Raw genomic sequence first — 18,806 nt, 5'->3', positions numbered from 1 at the left:
TGTATCAGTGGATATTTGACTTCGGTCCCATTCTTCTATTGTGTTTTCATCATAAATTAAGTAAAAATTTGATAGAAATGAAACATTGCCCTTCTGTTATTTTCAATTTTCGTCATAAATCGAGTCAAATTGAAAAGAAATGAAAGTCTAACATCTACATAAGAAAGATAGCGTTCTTTTTTTTCCTTTGCCGATTGCATTCAGATAAATAAGATGAAAGGAACAGTAAGTAATATGCTATGGTTCACTTTTTTCTTTTCATTATTTACATAAAATTATTTTATTTTCCTCTTTTTCCCATCGAATTTCCAAATTAAATACAGAAGAGAAAAGCAATATATCTTGCAAATTATTTTTTTTCCCAACTCAAACAGAAATCGAAGTCTGTAAGTTATCGTTGACGGTGACCCGTTTGGGCCGCTAATCGTGCCAGGCCGGCCCATTCGTGGATCCACGGCTATTATAGTCAGCGTGCCCTCATCCAGTCGCACACCATTATCCGAGCTTCTCTCCTCCACGAACTGTTGACCCTTGGAAGCGCAGAGGAAGAGGAAACCAGAGAAGAATGCCGTGCCTCAATCTCTCTACCAACGCCTCCCTCGACGGCGTCGACACCTCTGCCATCCTCTCCGAGGCCAGCAAGACTGTCGCCAGGATCATCGGAAAGCCAGAAGCCGTCCGCTCTTCTTCCCCTCATCACTTCGCGTTATTATCTTTTTACCAAGATTTGGACCGAAATGCTCACTTTTTTTTATCGGCAGTATGTGATGGTGGTGCTTAAGGGGTCGGTGCCGATTTCCTTCGCTGGCAGCGAGCAGCCTGCGGCGTACGGCGAGCTGGTTTCCATCGGCGGCCTCAATCCCGATACCAACAAGAAACTGAGCTCCGCCATCTCGGAAATCCTTGAGACCAAGCTGTCCGTCCCCAAATCCCGCTTCTTCCTCAAGTTTTATGACACCAAGGTGGATGATTTCTTCCTTCTCACCCGTCGCCAGCCAGATTAGGGGCTTTCTTGATTGATGTACATCTCACCTTATTACTTTACTGGATGATATTGATGGTTTCTCCCGTTGTATGTTGCAGGGTTCGAACTTTGGGTGGAATGGATCCACTTTCTAGGGTTTGGGTGGCTTGATTCCCTAGATCGTCAAAGTTGGGTGGTATAAAATGCTAGTTTCTACTGAACATGATAATTTGATCTGTTTCTGAGACTTTTGTCTATGGTTTTCCATCATTTCAAGAGATCTACACTCTGTTTACTGTTTGGCATTATGGTAATCGATGGATATGCCCTTAATGTTCTCTAAATAGCTTTTATTTTGTTGTTTTTCTTTACGCTGAATCTATTGCAATTACATGAAGTATAACCTAGTTTCCTTGTTGGTTGAGAACTGATGAAAAGTAAACTTGCAAGAATAGATTTCATTGCAAATCAAAATTAAGAAATAAGCCTTTTTTTTTGATGAAGCACGTCCAAAATATATGCAAATGGAAGTTGGTGATACTAGATTCTTTGAACTTTTCAATTTGGTAGACAAGTTAGGAGTGTACTATATCCTAACATTTAAAACACTTTGTTTGGATTGCAATTTTCTTTGGAGCTCGTAACATTACATTTACTTGGGAGGATATGCAAAGCAAAAAAAAAAAAAAAGAGAAGGATCTCTCAGGCTTTCCGCCAAAATAGATCTGCCCAAACTGGGCAAGCAAGAAGAAACAATGCAAGGATAAAATTGCAGATCTTCCATGAATTGTTTATCTGCTCCACTTATCTTCTAAAAATATTTTGGAACCACCTTCCAATTCCCCCCTTTCTTCTTCTTCTCTTTCCCTTTCTTCTTTCCATTTTCTTATATGTTTCCCAAGTTTATATTTCCTTCCTTCAAACTGGAATTTCACTAATCAGTGACAGTAAGGAAATTACTAGTAATAGGAATATGTATTTTATTAATTGTTTTAATAATTTATATTTAAATAAATTATTTGATTCCATTTCCTAGTCTTTTAATTCTTTCCTTCTAGGTAAACAACAAAAAAGGAAAATTACATTATTTTCTATGTACTCTTTCCCGTCCGTCTTACTTTCTACTGATGTAACAAGCCCTAAGGATGGAAAAGTAAGATGGGAAATAGCCCAAATTTCAACTAATTTTTGTTTTCAATCAAATTGGGTGTCAATAGAAGTAGGAAATGTTTTGAAGGTGTTCAATGATTTAATTGTCATTCTCTTCTGAAAAATATAGATTGTGTACAAAAATCATTTTCTCATCTTAGCCATCGCAAACACCTACTTCTATATATTTTTCATCTTCTTTGATACATCACTCCCACCCTTAATTGTACATTTAATTACATCATCCTATGGGCATTGATTTTATTTTAGCTTAGTTAAATTTCTATCCTTTTAGTCTTCCAAGTAACAAAGGAGCACTTAAATGATTTTCATCTCTTCAAGCAAACAACACAACAGGAACTTAAACCTCATCCACAGTACCTTTAATTCTTTTTACATTTATCCTACCGATATTCTTTCTATTATCATGATTTGAATATTACTAGTGATAATTTTGTATAAATTAAGTTCAATGGAAGAATTTGGTTAGGAGTGTCAATTCGGATGGGTTTGGATCAGATTGAAATAAAATATTATTAAAAAATTTCAATCCGAATCCGATTTGAATCTGAATTCAACCCAAAACCTTAAATCCGAACCCGAGCTTGTATAGCCTGACCAACTCGAAAATCCTCAATTTTTAATTATTTTTTCTAATAATTCTTTATTTTTATTTCAATATTTTATCATTATCATACTAATATTACATAAAATATTTTAATTTTCAAAATAAAATTTGATTTAACCCTCAAAAAATCCCCTAACCCTTAAATCTAGGTGAACCTGGGTCAATCCGAATTCGACCCGAATTTAATCCAATCCAAAACCCCCAATCCGACCCGAATCTGAAAACCCTCAACCGTAACTTGAGTTTTTTCAAGTTGCGTCGGGTTGGGTCGGCGGGCCGGGTCAATTTTTGGCACCTCTAAATTTGGTAGATGATGTTAACTAGTTTGGATAAACATGATTTGATTATGATTGCCATGATAAATTAACCAGATCTAATAGCATTGAAATTAGGAAAATTTTCTCTCCCTTCATTGTTGGAATTTGGTGGATCTAGGATGAGGAAACAAGAATGTAAGAGAGCCTTTTGTGAGAAAGTATGAAGAGAGAATGAAAGAGAGACTTTCTTATTGTGTTTGTTGATCATCATATAAAGTCCCTATTTATACACTTAGACTCATGTTTCTACATCCTTCCATAATTAATACATCACATCATTAAACACAAGACAAATAGATTTTGTTCTTTTCTATACAAATGACTCTTGTCATAACTTAGTAAGATAATTGAACTTTGCCTAGTTGATGAAGAGTCACATGAAATCAAATTGATTTTGACTACTTTCTTGCTTGGTTGAAGAAGTAAACTTGTCTTTGGCTTTGGCTTTGGAATAAGTTTACATGCCAACATCTACCCCTTTTAAACTTGTTCTTCCTTGAACTCCCAATAAATTCCTTAAGTATTGAAAAACTTCCGCTTTTAGAATAAATATATCAGCTACTTGATCATTTGACTTCACATGGAGCAATTCTATTTCTTTTGACTTAATATACTCCCTTATGAAATGAAAGCGAGTATCGATATGCTTGGATCATTCATGATGAACTGGGTTTTTGGCTAAGGCAATTGCTGATTTGTTGTCCACATAGTGTCACGTCCCGAGAGATGGCTGTCTTGAAAAATTTCGGCAGCATCTCCTCTGTAACAATTCAACTTTCTGAATACAATTTAATACAAGGCCCACACGGCCGCTCAACAACACAAAGTAGATACTAAAACTACTAAACAATATGAATTAAGGCCCACACGACCACAAACCACATATACAACATATGCATTAACTATAACAACCAAAACAACAAAACAATCCACATACTCATACCAACAAGATAGGATCACCAACAACACATCAGCTACGTAACAACGAAAATACCAAAACGAATCAATATGCATCACAACCAAAATCAAATGACAACTACACAAGTCTACGATAAAAGAAAAACTGCTCCAACGGAAACAAACAACGAAAACCACATATACGAATACAAATCTCCATAAACCACATATTGAAAACACAATCCAGAACTACACAAGTGCAAACATAAGTCCAAACCACGGATATGCACAAAAACTCTACAAAGTCCACAAACGACAATCAAGATCCAAATACACACCAAAAACCATATATCCAAATACAACCCGAATCTATACGAGAAAAATCTACAACATAAGTCTCCTGCTGTAAGATGGGAGCAATCTGGCAGAACTCCAAACTCCAAAGTATAATCATATCTGATACCTGGGGAGAAAGAAAGGAAAACCCCAAGGTCTGGGTAGTGAATATACAATACTCAGTGGGATACTAGATAGAAGTGCACAACATATATGTATAACAAGATATCAAAGGATATACAGTCTCTCCAAATGATACATAATAAAAAGGTTAATACTACATAACAGGCAATAGAAATCATACAAATATCATCAGTGCATGTAATGCCATATAATGCAACAATCATATATCAAACAAATGCAACAACCACAAGCAAAGATGCTGTAAAACAACTATCAACAAATGCAGCAAAATAACCTATCAACATATGCATGCACATATGCAACACGCATCACAGGCAACATGCATGGTCATTGTCTGCACTCGCCACCCCGACACCCACACAATGAACTGAGGCACGACAGGACAACTGCACACACTTAACAACAAACTACTACTCGTGAGTGGGGGAGTGGAAAAATATCACAGGGGAGCTATCTAGCTGCCTGATCATTCTCTGCACTCAATATCCCCAGACACCCACACAATGAATTAGGGTGCACAACAGGAAACATCCGCTCCAACAACAGACCAACTACACGTGAAGGGGAGGGGTAGTATCCTAGGAGAGCTATCTAGCTAGTCCTGGTCGCACGCACACAGTACTATAATGCTCTCACTCCTGTACCACTATCAACAATGGTCTAGTGAGAGCCAACAACAACAACAATCAACAACACCTACTACTAGCATGTAGATGTTATGATGCGCAGCTCAACAAGTAATCACTACATCTACCATGATATACTCAACATCCACCAGAACAAGCCATCATAGATCAACAAATAAGAAAATGAGACTGTATTGATGGCAATGAGATCATATCAAGGTCAACAGCAAGTATCAAGCAACGAGTGTAATATGGATAACAACAAGATAACTGACATGTGTAGCAAGGATAACAACAAGATAAGTAACAACAGATAATAAGTCATGCACTTACGAATAAGTCCTGTATTGATCAAGTACAGGAGTACCCACCTGATGTGACGAACGTCGATAAAAGAACCCCCAATACAAAACTCCGTATACAGCAGGATCAACAAATCAAAGTCCTGCCATTTAAAACAAACAACACTCACTAATTATAATTATATATTTAAATCTTGCAACAAAGTAAAACCCTACTTAACCATTAACCTCAACCCAATCCAACTTAATCAGATCCAACCCATCCAATTAACTCATGCTAAATCAACACGAGTTAATTTCATTTACAAACTCCGACCAGATCTAACTCAACCTAACCCACAACAACTCACTTAATCACCCGAATCCAATTAACACAACTTATCATTTAAATCCAATTCCCATACTTAGCTTTAATTGGATTTAACCTAACCTAATTATTGATCAAGAACAGATTCAACAAGAAACCTAAGAAATCTCGATTTCAATTCCATAGAGACCCAACAGAAACCAATAGAACATCATCCCTAAACAAAGTTCTACATACTTGTCCCAATTGGATTAACCCTAGCTCAACCGATTGGAATAGATCCCAATCAACCAAAAATCCAATAGAACAATACCAATCTTAACCGGTTCTAATCAATTCTATAGGGCAAGAACCGATCGATCCAAGAAACCAAGAACACTCAATCGAACAGTAACTAAACCTACTTCAACAGATCCAAAGACACCTCTCAACAGAATCAAGAATCCACGGAATTGATCTATCTACAACTAAGAAATCCCGATTGAATAGTAACCGGCAAAAACTAGCAAGAAACCCAAATCCGAAACAATCTTAAACAGATCCTACAACATTGAAGAAAACTTAACATCAAGAACTAATTCCAACCCTAAACTCACCTCAGAATCGTGCCCTAGACCAGCTCTGCCCTAATCCAATCTGATTCCTCAGCTCCACCTCCTCTTCCCTCGCGACCGAAACCCACCAATTGATCTCCAATCAAGCTGAGAGCTCAATCGAATCAGACATCCGAAGAAAACCAAACAACTCCAACATAACCAACATAGATCTCAGCTCTTACCGGAAGTATCCTTCAGGCCTGATCTTCCCTATTTGTGTCGATCGTCGTCGTCCTCACCGACCAGATCCAACAATCTGCGAACTCAAGCCATTCAGAAATCCCAACGCAATCCACTCAACGAATACCACACACTAGAAATCAAACTTACCGATCGTTTCCCTCAAATTCTGATCCTCCTCTGTTTGCGTCACGCGACCTGAACAAATCGAATCCACCCCCCCCCTCGAAGAACGTTTACTCCACCGGCCGGAGCTCGTGGTCGCCAGCAAACACCTCGATGTCTACTCCAGCTTCGAGCGAGTGCATCCGTCGATCGGGAGAAGGAAGGAGAGGAGATTGCAAGCTCGGGCAGAGGAGGGAAGTCGCGAGCTCAGGTGGAAGGAATCGCGATCGACTTTAAAATGGATTCCCAATCGGGTTAACGGGTTTAACCCAGATCCACTAACCTATATCAAATTGGGCTATCAATTTGACTTTAATTGGACTTATGGGCTTCTTTAATTGGGCTGTTAAATTGGGCTTTAGGGCTCCTAATTAGGTTATTAATTAGGCTGGTTTAATTAAGTTGGTTAAATGGATTTAATCATTAAACCCATATAAAACTCAATCCAATAAATACCTAGCCTTTAATGATAATTATTAGACCTAACAATTAACCTCATAAATCCTTGTTAACCAATTAGGGTTATAATTAATCCTAAAATTTCTCATATCTTACACATAGATCTTAGTTGTAGCTTCTTGTTGCAATCTAAGATCTTAAAGTAATCTCTTTAGCCAAATAGCATGACAAACACAAGAGGCTGTAGCAATATACTCTGCTTCACAAGTGGATAGAGCAACAATTGATTGTTTCTTTGAAGACCAAGTGAAAACAACATTACCAAGATAGAACACATATCCAGTAGTGCTCTTGCGATCATCATAACTTCCAGCCCAATCGCTATCACTGAAACCAAAAAATTCCATGTCTTTCGTTGATGAATAGAGAAGTCCATAATCAATTGTCCCTTTTATATATCTAAGAATTCTCTTAACTACATATAAGTGAGAAGTTTTTGGTGTTTTCATATACCTGCTTATCAAACCACAAATAGTATATCAGGTCTTGTACATGTCAAGTATTTGAGGCAGCGCACAAGACTCTTATAATAAGTCGGATTCACAGGTTTGCCTTCTCCGTCTTTAGTCATTCTGATGCTATACTCAACGTGCGTATTCGTAGCATGACAATCTTCCATTGAGAATTTCTTTAGAATCCCTGTGACATATTTTTCTTGTGATACAATGATTCCCTCTTCTTTTTGTTGTACTTCAAAGCTAAGGAAGTATCTTATCAATCCTAAATCTGTCATCTCAAACTCCTTTATTAATTGCTTGAATTCTCTAATCATGGAGATATTATTACTTGTAAAAATTAAATCATCCACATAAAGACATATCAGCATGATATCTCCATATGAATTATTCTTCTAGTATAAAGAATGTTCGTAGGGACACTTTATGAAACCTTCGTTTATAAAATGTTCATCAATTCTTAAGTTGCAAGCTCTAGGGGTTTGCTTGAGTCCATAAAGAGCCTTTTGTAATTTGTATATCTTTTCTTCTTGCCCTTTGATGATAAAACCCAGTGGTTGGTTGATATAGACCTCTTCTTCAAGATTTTCATTTAAAAATGTAGATTTTACATCTATCTGATATATCTTCCATCTTTTTTGAGCTGAAAGAGAGATGAGTAATCTTACTGTTTCAAGCCAGCTACTGGTGCAAAGACTTCATAGTCAATTCCGTACTTTTGCTTGTATCTTTTAACAACTAACCTTGCTTTGTGTCTTTCAACTTCTCTTTTTGCATTTGTCTTTATTTTGAACACCCATTTGACTCTAATAGCTTTGTGTCTTTGAGGAAGTGCATTAAGCTCTCATGTATTATTTTTCTTTATAGTATGAATCTTTTCTTCCATTGCTTTTCTTCATTTTGCATCTTTCGTGGCTTCTTCATAAGTTATAGGATTATATCTTGCAAATAGACATAAGTTGTTAAAATCAACGTCAGTATCAATCACTCGGCTGGAGTCATATATGTCTTGAATGCTCTTAATCCTTTTCACAATCAGACTGTTTGGATCATTAATTTCTGACTGAGTATCAACTTGTTGGGGTGATGATACTTCTTCACTCTCTCTTTGCTTATCTTTCTCTTCTTCAAATGAGATTTGCTTCATGTCGTCACTATTGTTGTTCCAATTCCCTGTTTGTTCTTCATCAAATTCCTTATCTCTTGATACCACGAGCTTTTTGAGTTATGAAATTGTACAGTTTGTACTCGCTAGCATTTTCACAATAGCTCAAGAGAATACACTTCTGACTTTATCTTCAAGTTTTGACCGTTTCTCTTCTTGTACTTTTGCAAATGCTACACTCCCAAAAATACGAAGATGATCCACTCTTGGGTTGTGTAAACTCCAAGCTTCCTCTGGGTTGATGTTTCCAATTCTTTTAGTGGGAAACTTGTTCAATTAAGAAACAACATTTTCCTAAAATTCTATTGGGATATTTTTCTCTTTCAACATACATCGAATCATATTTAGAATAGTTCAATTTGTTTTTTCTGAAACACCATTTTGTTGTGGTGTTTATTGTGAGTTGGTGAATAATACAACCTCCTTGATCTTTTAATTTTGAATTGCTTAAATTTGGTGAAAACTTCTTTCTTCTCTTTCAACATATATACTCAAGTTTTTCCACTATAATCATCAGTGAAAGTCAAGAAATATCTATTTCCACCATTAGAGATATGTTTGATAGGTCCACAAACATCGGAATGCACAAGTTAAAGTTGTGAAGATGCTCGCCTCATGTTGTACTTTTTGAATGACTTCATCTGTTACTTTCCTACAACACATATTTCACATAGATGGTTGGAACTTTCAATCTTTGGCAATCCAAATACCATGTTATTTTTTGAAAGTAGCTTTAATGCCTCAAAATTCAGATGCCCATATCAAAGATGTCAAAGAATGGAATTATCCATAGTGTTTGCCTTGAAGCAATTCCCTTCATTGATGCTCAATTTCAGTGGGAACATTTTGTTCTTGGCTATTGTGACATGAGTAATAAGATTATTACTCATATCATGAACACTAAGAACCAAGTCTTTCATCTGTATATCATATCCTATCTCCAATAAATGACCAATGCTCAAAAGATTATTTTTGATATCGGGAACATAATAAACATTTGAGATGCATACCTTCTTTCCATTTTGCAATTCAAACATAATATTACCTTTTCTTTTAATTGGCCTTTGTGAGAGGTCTCCAAAGGTAATATTGTCCATTTGTCTTTCATCGAGCTTTGTGAAAAACTCCTTCCTCCCACACATATGGTTTGATGCTCCTGTGTCTAAGAACCATGTAATAGGCTGGACAAATTCTGGCGCATCACATGCCGTCAACAATCCTGGCCCTTCATTGTCCACCTCCTTATTAACAAGGTTCACTATTTCTTCTCCATTGCTAGTGTTATACCAATATTCATTATAGTGATGACCATACTTCTTGCAAATGCGACATTGAGATTTAGTTTTATCATACCTCCATCTAGTGTTTCTACCTCGTCCACGGTCTTGACCTCAACTTCCACTACGGCCTCTCGCATGTCCATATCCTTTTTTATTATCTTCATTTCCATCATTCTGATTTTGAGTGTGCTCATTGAAGTTAGAAGTAGGACCACCTCTTCCTCTCCATGTAGAAGTCCTTCGTTGTTGAGGACCTCTTCCGTATGATTCATTCTTCTTGAATGATAGTTTGACTTGGAGTGCTTGCTCTAAAGTTCTTCCTTCACTTTTCTTCAATATTTTTTGTTCATATGCTTGAAGAGATCCCATAAGCTCTTCCACAGTCATCATCTCCAAATCTTTTGATTTCTCAATCGCCATAGCTACGAAATCAAATTTCGAGTCTAAAGATCTTACGATTTTTTTCTACAACTTGAACATCTTTTAGCTCCTTGCCATTTCGTCTCATTTGATGAACAATGGAGATAACTTGAGAGAAATCCGGCAGCCCGGTAATCAAAAATTATTTTTGAATTCACTTGTTGTAGTGCTTCAAATTGAGCTCGAAGGGCTTATAGGCGAATCTTCTTTACTTTATCTACTCAATCATATGTTGTCTTTAATATCCCTCAAGTCTCTTGTGATGTTGCTGCTAAAACAATCAACTCAAAAGCAACTTCATCTACTCTTCATAGATAGTGAATAAGACCTTTTCTCTTTTCTTCATCGCCTTGAGAGCTTGCTCATTCCTATCGCTTGTTTCGGCTATAGTATAGCCGGTCTTCACAAGGTCCGATACATCAAGGGATCCTAATAGAGCCTCAATTTGTATACTCCACATTCTATAGTTGTCTTTGGTTACTTTGGCGCTTGGAGGGAACTCGTCGAAGCCATTGGTGTATATGGCTCTGATACTAGATTTATTGGAATTTGGTGGATCTAGGATAAGGAAACAAGAATGTAAGAGAGCCTTTTGTGAAAGAGTACGAAGAGAGAATGAAAGAGAGACTTTCTTATTGTACTTGTTGATCATCATACAAAGCCCCTATTTATACACTTAGACTCATGTTTCTACATTCTTCCACAATTAATTCATGACATCATTAAACACAAGATAAATAAATTTTGTTCTTTTCTATACAAATGAATCTTGTCATAAAGAGTTTCATTGAACTTAGTAAGATAATTGAACTTTGCCTAGTTGATGAAGAGTCGCATGAAATCAAATTGATTTTGACTACTTCTTGCTTGGTTGAAGAAGTAAACTTGTCTTTGGCTTTGGCTTTGGAATAAGTTTACATGCCAACATTCATTTCCTTATTTTGCCAAGCCCCTTCCTTTTACTGCTACCAGTACGAATTAATCACTTAACTTATTTGTTCAAAATAACAAATTCATTTGTAATAGACTTGTGTTGTTTCAAAGTAACTGTCCCAAGCTCCTGCAGCACATGTTGACTGAGCGGCTTGTTGGGGACATTGTTTTTAAAGTTTTTGTTTGCATTTCTGATGCTGTCCAACTTGTTCTATTGCATTCTTTCCTAGTTTTCTTTTGGTGTCTTTTGATTAGAATAATGACTTTTGCCTTTGGTCTCGGTTTGTTCTTTGGGGGGAAAGTATAATATATGTAGCAAATTTAGGTTTTTGAGTGTGCTATTTTTGATGATTCTCCGGACTTTATAAGCATGGCAGTGATTCATGCTTTGGTCACATCTTGTAGTTGATCAATCTAATATAGTTATATTTTCAAATGCACGTATCTGATCATCTCTTTTCTGGTTGTCTGTTATTGTTTTAGTTATTCATGCAGTTGTTTTCTCTGGTTTCTTCATTCATGTCTCAGTTAATGTTCTCTCTGATTTTGTAATCGTTATCCTGCTTCTGATCAATTTTAAGGCAGATGACCATCTTGTGTTGTGTTCAGTTAGACGATATGCCTATAGTATATATATCATTTATTCTGAATTAAAACTTTGGATCCACCGTGTGTACAAGTATTTATTATATCATGTGTGGTAGAAAACATATTATAACCTTTTAGCCTGTTCTTCATGTCATTTCAATCAAATTATCATACAACATCTATGTAGTGTTATTTGGTGATGCATACAAAGATAATCAGTGTGGATCAAAATCTATTAAATTGCTATTTGCATCTCTACTTGCTGCCTACTAGCTGCTGTTGATAGGAAGAAGGTGATGCTTTTAATGTTGAAGTTGATAATGTCATAAATAAATTGGATACCGTATCAGTTTTTTCCCGAACAATTTCAAGTTTCATATTGCAATATCCTTGTTAACTAGTAGTTCGCATTTATGATGCAAATTTGTTTAGATTTCATGAAAATTTTTAATCTTCGTGACTTTCTAATTTACTTTTTACTACGCAAGTTGCAAATACAATTCCTATACAGTTAGAATGAAGCTCAACACTAACTAGACAGCAAACTAAGATAGTAACAATATATTTAGCATGTTATGTTTTTCATCTTTTAGACAAACTTCAAATTGAATACATGTTGAAAGCATGGAATTTAAACTCTGAGAGAGAGAATAAATTGCATTAGTTGAATTATCCTTTCATTTTTTTTTTTACCTTTTTTCCACCATCAAAGCGATCTCGTTGCCTTGTGTGTTTCTCCGACTGCTTACTGCTCTGGTTGAAGTTTTGAGTTGAGCAGTTTGTTTGCTAGAGTTCCTTCTTGATGAACAGGAGTTGTGTATGCATCTTTCTTACCTGCCTAGCCAGATCTGAGTATCTAATAATCCAATTAGTTCTATTGCATAACATATTTGAATTTTGCATATATTCGTGGTTACCTGCATATTGTAACGGGGAGATTTGATATTTTGCACGACCTTGTAAGCGACATAGCCGACTCATCGCCGTTGCTGTCGCGCTCATCGCGTTGTTCGATCATGTCGGCCGCCCGAGCACGATCGATGCGTCGCTCGCCAACGCTTCGGTCGGCGTCGGATTTCAATTGGATTGTGGTTGGAATCCGGTGCAATTTGATCCGGAACGCGGTTGGCAGTGGCACGCGTCGTTTTCGACCAAATTGTGTCGGATTTTGATCACAATTTGGTCGGAATTTGATGCCGACCGATGCGTCGGCGAGCGGCGCATTGATCGTGCCCGGGCCGACGGCCGGGGTAGTCGGATGGCGCGGCGAGGGCGGCCGGCAGCGGCAGGGGTCAGTGGAGGAATATTGTGTATTCTCACATTTAGATGGTCAGATTTGACGTGTGATGAATGATGGATCGTATGGTGTTCACGGATACTTATACGAGGGAGTCGCGCATAATATCAAATATATAAACTGTGAAAAGATTTAGCAAGGTGTCGGCCAAAATGAACTTACGTACCTGCTGCATGTTTTATTTTCATTGCTTGCCGGTGTGGGATAGAAAAGCACGGAGAAAATGGCATGTCAGGACTGTGTCGCGCGCATGCCCGGTGTGTTCCACCGTCCGACGTCTTTCAAGAGAGCGGTGGGTTGGGGCAGATTCTGCTGCTGCCGTACGTCGCTGCGCAATAGGGGCCCTTCTGCACATGCTGTAGCGGTCTTTCTTCTCCTTTCTCTCTCTCTCGGTCACTCTCTTACGTACTACCACGGTTTTACGTAAAATAATTAAATGCCCTTTTTTTAGTCTGAATCTCAATAAATCTGATAATAATTATTAAATATGTAGAAGAGATCTTTATATAAAATACATCTTTTTTTTATATGTTCTAGGAAAAGAAGGGTTAGTTGGATCAGTACAAGGTTGGATATATGCCTTACTTTGGGCTGCACTGCACTATGCTTTGCGTAGCCTGTCGCATCCACAAAAGAGACTTCGCCTGACATCTCATAACTCTTTTTCCTCGATTCGCTCTCTATAATTCAATTTAACCGCACCGCTTGTCTGCCAGTCAACAGCTTCTCGTCCTGTCATGACCTAACTCAGTCCGATCCACCACCTGTTCCTGCCTTGCCTTACCTGCCATGAGATCAATAATGTTCAATAGGGGACTATTAGAAGGGAGCTCTTTACATATATTAAAGGGCATTTTAATTTTTTAAAATATTAAAACTAATAAAATTATTTTTACTATCAAAATTATTACACTCCATGTTATTATATTAAAATATTTTTCTAACTTAATTAATATTATTTTAGCTTAGTTAAAATCATTTCAACTTCATCAAAATGCTAATACAATGTGTATGACTTAACTTTTAAAAATACCTTAAATAAATAAATAAACTTTTATATTTATTTAAAAAACGTACTTATTTTTTTCACTGCTCTCTCCCCTAGTGATAAAAAAATTAAAAAAATAAAATTGTAAAAAAAAAGTTTTAAAAACTTGGGTAACACCACAAACGTCTTAATTTTGCCTTCGTCTAGCAGCAGCTGTTCCCCGTCGTGAAATCATGGCCTGTTCTAGGCGATTGCAACCGACCTTCAAATGGTGGCCAAACTCAGCTGCAACGAATAGGGAAACTTGCTATAATTGTTTAATAATTATGATTTTATAATTATTATAATATAATATTATTTTAAAATAAATTATTTATGTTATAATAGTTATTATTCTATTAATATATTAGAATAGTTATGATTTATATTATTATAATTATAAATTAGAGTTGAGTATTTTAAAAAATAAAAACAATTTAAAAATAAAATGAGAGATTATTTTAATAATAAATGAAAGAAAAAAGAAATTGCTTTTCATGATTCTAATAAAAAGTAAATATAAAAGTGAGGCGCCTCGATATTTTTTAAAGTAAAGCAATGATAAATTGCGACCAGTTGGATTTCGAAATCTGCTGTGGAGTGTCAGTGACGGGAAAAAAAAAGAAATTAAAAAAAAATTATTTGAAGTAGGTAAAAACTTAATCACGGGCTATGCTTTGTCGCACCAAAAGCGCGAATAATAAAAGCAAAAAGAATTCCCTCACGCCACCATCATAATCTCACTCACGCCCCATTCAATTCATTTCAATTTGACTTCCCAGTTCCCACTTCTTCTTCTTCTTCTCCTTCTTCTTCTTCTTCGCCTCTCTCCTCTCTCTTCGCCTTCACTTCCCATTCCCCGCTTCCCTTCCGTTCACACTCCACCGCCAGTTGCGAACTCCGAATGGAGCCAGCTCAAGCTACCCCCCATGCCATTCCTTCGCCCAAGCCCGTCACAAAACGGAGCCTTTTGAGCTCCCTCATGGAGGCCGCTACCACCGCCACCGCCACCCTCCAGAACTCCTCCTTCGACGAGGACTCTTACTTTCTGTCTGCCCTCAAGCCGTCGGAGCTCAGGGCCCTGGATGAACTCAAGCGGCTGCTCTCCTCCGCCGCCAAGCCCATCTCCATCTGGGGCGTTCCGGTCGCGCCCCCTCCTTCCGGCGTAGCCGACGACGACGAGGTCTCACGGCGCGCGGACGTGGTGCTCCTCAAGTTCCTGCGCGCGCGCGACTTCGACGCGGGGCAGGCGCACGCGATGCTGCTGCGGTGCGCGGAGTGGCGGTCGGAGTTCGGCGCGGATGGCGTGGCGGAGGAAGAGCTGGAGGGGTTCAAGGAGCTTGAGGGCGTGGTGGCGTACATGCACGGGTGCGACCGGGGCGGTCACCCCGTGTGCTACAATGCCTACGGCGTCTTCAAGGACAAGGCCGTGTACGAGCGCGTGCTGGGCGACGCCGACAAGCTGCAGCGATTCCTCCGGTGGCGGGTCCAGGTGATGGAGCGCGGCGTCCGCCAGCTCCAGCTATGTCCTGGCGGCGTAAACGCCATCATCCAGGTCACTGACCTCAGGGACATGCCCAAGCGCGAGCTCCGCGCTGCCTCGAAGCACATTCTCTCTCTCTCCAGGACAACTACCCCGAGATGGTTTCAAGAAAGGTCCTTTTCGTTTCCTCCCTCAAATCCTCCATTCCCCACTCCACTCGTATCTGCGTCTTCATTGAATGTCTCAAGTTTGCAGGTGTTCGTCAATGTGCCATGGTACTTCAGCATGCTTTACGCTGTAATAAGCCCCCTCCTAACTGATAGGACCAAAAGCAAATTTGTGATCGCCAGAGAAGGAAACGTGACCGAGACTCTCTACAAGTGACCCACTCCAACATCTCTGTTCTCCTCTGCATTTCCTTATTGATTGTTCTTCATTTTCGCAAATAAGAATGCCCTCTTAATTTGCGTGCAGGTTCATCCGTCCGGAGTTCGTGCCGGTGCAGTACGGTGGGCTGAGCCGCCCAGGTGAACTCCAGAACGGTCCGCCCAAGCCGGCGACGGAGTTCGCCATCAAAGGCGGTGAAAAAGTAGACCTCGAAATCGAAGGCATTGAGGTAGATACTCCACAAACGTACTCCAACAGTACAATTTCTTAAGAAAAGTTACAGCTCGCTGTCAAAATTGATAAGGGAGGAGCCACCATAGCGTGGGACATTGCGGTGGGCGGGTGGGACTTGGACTACGGCGCCGCGTACGTGCCGACCGACGACGGGAGCTACACGATCGTCGTGGAGAAAACGAGGAGGATTCCGGCGTCGGCGGACGAGCCAATCCACGACGTGTTCACCGCCAAGGAAGCCGGAAAGATGGTGCTATCGTTGGACAACACCGGCTCCCGGCGAAGGAAGGTGGCGGCCTATCGATACTTCGTCGGCAGACAGTCAAATTAAATTAAAGTAGCTATGCTTCTCTTTATTTGTATTAGACATGTCTTCTTCCTCCGCCGATTGCTACCACTGCGCTACTCCCCGTATGATTAATTTACGTATCACAAGACAACAAGACCTGTCTTTTCTCTCATATTTGTCTTGGAGAAACCGGAGGGGATCCATGCACATGATCGCTCGCTAATTCAAGATTGGCAATCGATTAAGGCTGTTCTTTACCAATGCAAGACATAATTAATCATTAGCGGCGTTTTAAGCGGCTAAAGAACGACGAGGAATCGGAGGCGGTCAATGGAGGGGGGCGACTGGGGCCGTCACGGGGGGCGTGGCAGAGGAAAGGAGGGAGGCGTGGTGGTGGGGGAGGGTGGCGTGTGCTTTAGGACAGACTGACTTCTGGTGGGTGCTTTATTCCCCTTATCGAGATACGGCAGACAGAGTAGTGATGGAGTGGCGAGAATTGCGGTGAGTTTGAAATGAAATTTGATCATCATCGAGTTTGCAACTGCGTGAATGCCGCAGTCAGTCTCCTTCATTTCGCTTCCATTCGTCTCGCGTCGATGTTCGTACCTCCATTGTCCTTTCAACTACTCGAGCGATAGATTGCACCATGCAGATGGCCAAATCTGGTTAACGCTGATAAACACAGAACGCAGTGTCTTCAGAATGGAGAGGAATCTGGTGGAATTTCTTACGACACTCGAACGTTACATTGAAAACATTGTTTCATTGGCCTCGTTTGGAATCAGTGAGAATGGAATTCTCAATTTATTTATATATATAAAAAAGTATTCTATTGTATGCAATTTTATGTGATTATTTTTACCATTTAAATTTATGGTAAAATTACGTTAAGACTCTTCTTTATTTATAATTATCTCAAAATGCATAATTTTCCTGACAAGGCAGAGAGAAGTGTCTTGTACAAAATATAGTTATGATAAATTGAGTTGAAAGTTATGATTTTAGTTGGAAGAAAGAAAGTTGATGCGGAGCGCGCGAAGGTAGGTGTCAGAGGAGAAGTAAGATGATTCAGTAGACGATAATAATATTTTAAATACTCAATTGTATTTCGACTATACTCTTTAGTTGAAGATACATGATTATATCCAAGTTGCTCTCTGATGGACTAGGTTAGTTCCTTGACCAATCAGGCTTAATGCTCGAGCATCATGTTCAAGGCCCTAGTATAGATCTGGTCCCCTTGTTGAGGTTCACGAGGACTAGCGAAGGTAAAATAGCTGATGTGAAGATGCTTTCCTTATAACTATATAAGTTTGAAAGAGGATAGGTCGACGACTTTTTTTCCATTAAACTCTACTTCTTCTTCTTCACGAATATTTTCCTATTCTGGATCTCGCATCTTTGAAAATACCGACCTTCACTTCAAGAGCATTGACTTAAGCATCAAAATGATTGCATTGATAAAATCGGCCAACCATAACACTCTTTACATTTTTAGGATATCAGATTTCAAAATCTGCAGAAGATGTGTATAGCTTTTTGAGAAAACGGACCCGAGCGAACGAAAAGGGCATCATAAAAACTCATGTCTATAAATGACTTGTAGACTGAATGTCCCAGGAAAAGTAGATTATTTATAGTTAGTTTTTTCATATTTTTTGATATATTATTTTCGAGCAATGATACATTACATGAAAACACAACATGAAAATGTAATATGACACTATAAATCTGGATCCCACATCCATACAGTGGATTCCACATTCATACAGTGGATTCCACATTCATACAGTGTAATGTGTCATATTGTATTTTCATGTAATATATCATTTCTCATTATTTTCTCAGCTGCTACTGCATGGCAATACAGTTCATAATAAAACAAAATAAGGCCACACATTTTAAAGATTATCTCGTCCAATTATTTGGATACTTATCAACTGATACTTGATTTGATCAAACGGGATCAAATTTAGCTGTTTAAGTCCAACCATAGTAAGCACTTGTATGTTCGATCAGCCCAATTCATAGTATAAGTCAAGTCAGCAATTATACTGTTTTTTCCAAGCTTAAAAGCGTAAACAGAGGTATATCTGTCAATTCAATTGTACCTAATTGCTCTGCTAACTGCCAATTGTCACAAGGTAGAATTCCAAAGTTCCTTTTGAACCTTTCGAA

At 38.6% G+C, this 18,806-nt stretch overlaps 2 protein-coding genes across 2 annotated transcripts; both read left to right on the top strand.

Moving 5' to 3' along the window:
• The first annotated feature begins 504 nt into the window (after window positions 1-504).
• LOC141843192 (uncharacterized) lies at window positions 505-1,361 on the top strand. The gene is made up of 3 exons (XM_074731233.1): window positions 505-676; window positions 762-962; window positions 1,084-1,361. The coding sequence occupies exons 1-3, from the start codon at window positions 566-568 to the stop codon at window positions 1,117-1,119; spliced, it is 348 nt and encodes a 115-aa protein (XP_074587334.1). The 5' UTR covers window positions 505-565; the 3' UTR covers window positions 1,120-1,361.
• Window positions 1,362-15,139: 13,778 nt separating this feature from the next.
• On the top strand, window positions 15,140-16,794 carry LOC141843522 (patellin-6-like). Its single transcript, XM_074731574.1, is given in 5 exon segments — window positions 15,140-15,854; window positions 15,857-15,891; window positions 15,974-16,098; window positions 16,193-16,334; window positions 16,410-16,794. Coding segments are annotated over 5 exon segments (1,278 nt in total). The 3' UTR covers window positions 16,671-16,794.
• Window positions 16,795-18,806: the final 2,012 nt, after the last annotated feature.

This window comes from Curcuma longa, chromosome 12 (assembly GCF_044706935.1).
Source record: "Curcuma longa cultivar G26 ecotype Majalengka, Jawa Barat chromosome 12, ITB_CL_G26_1.1, whole genome shotgun sequence".
In the NCBI taxonomy this organism is placed as follows: Eukaryota; Viridiplantae; Streptophyta; class Magnoliopsida; order Zingiberales; family Zingiberaceae; genus Curcuma; species Curcuma longa.
This window is presented reverse-complemented; position numbering and strand designations above follow the sequence as displayed.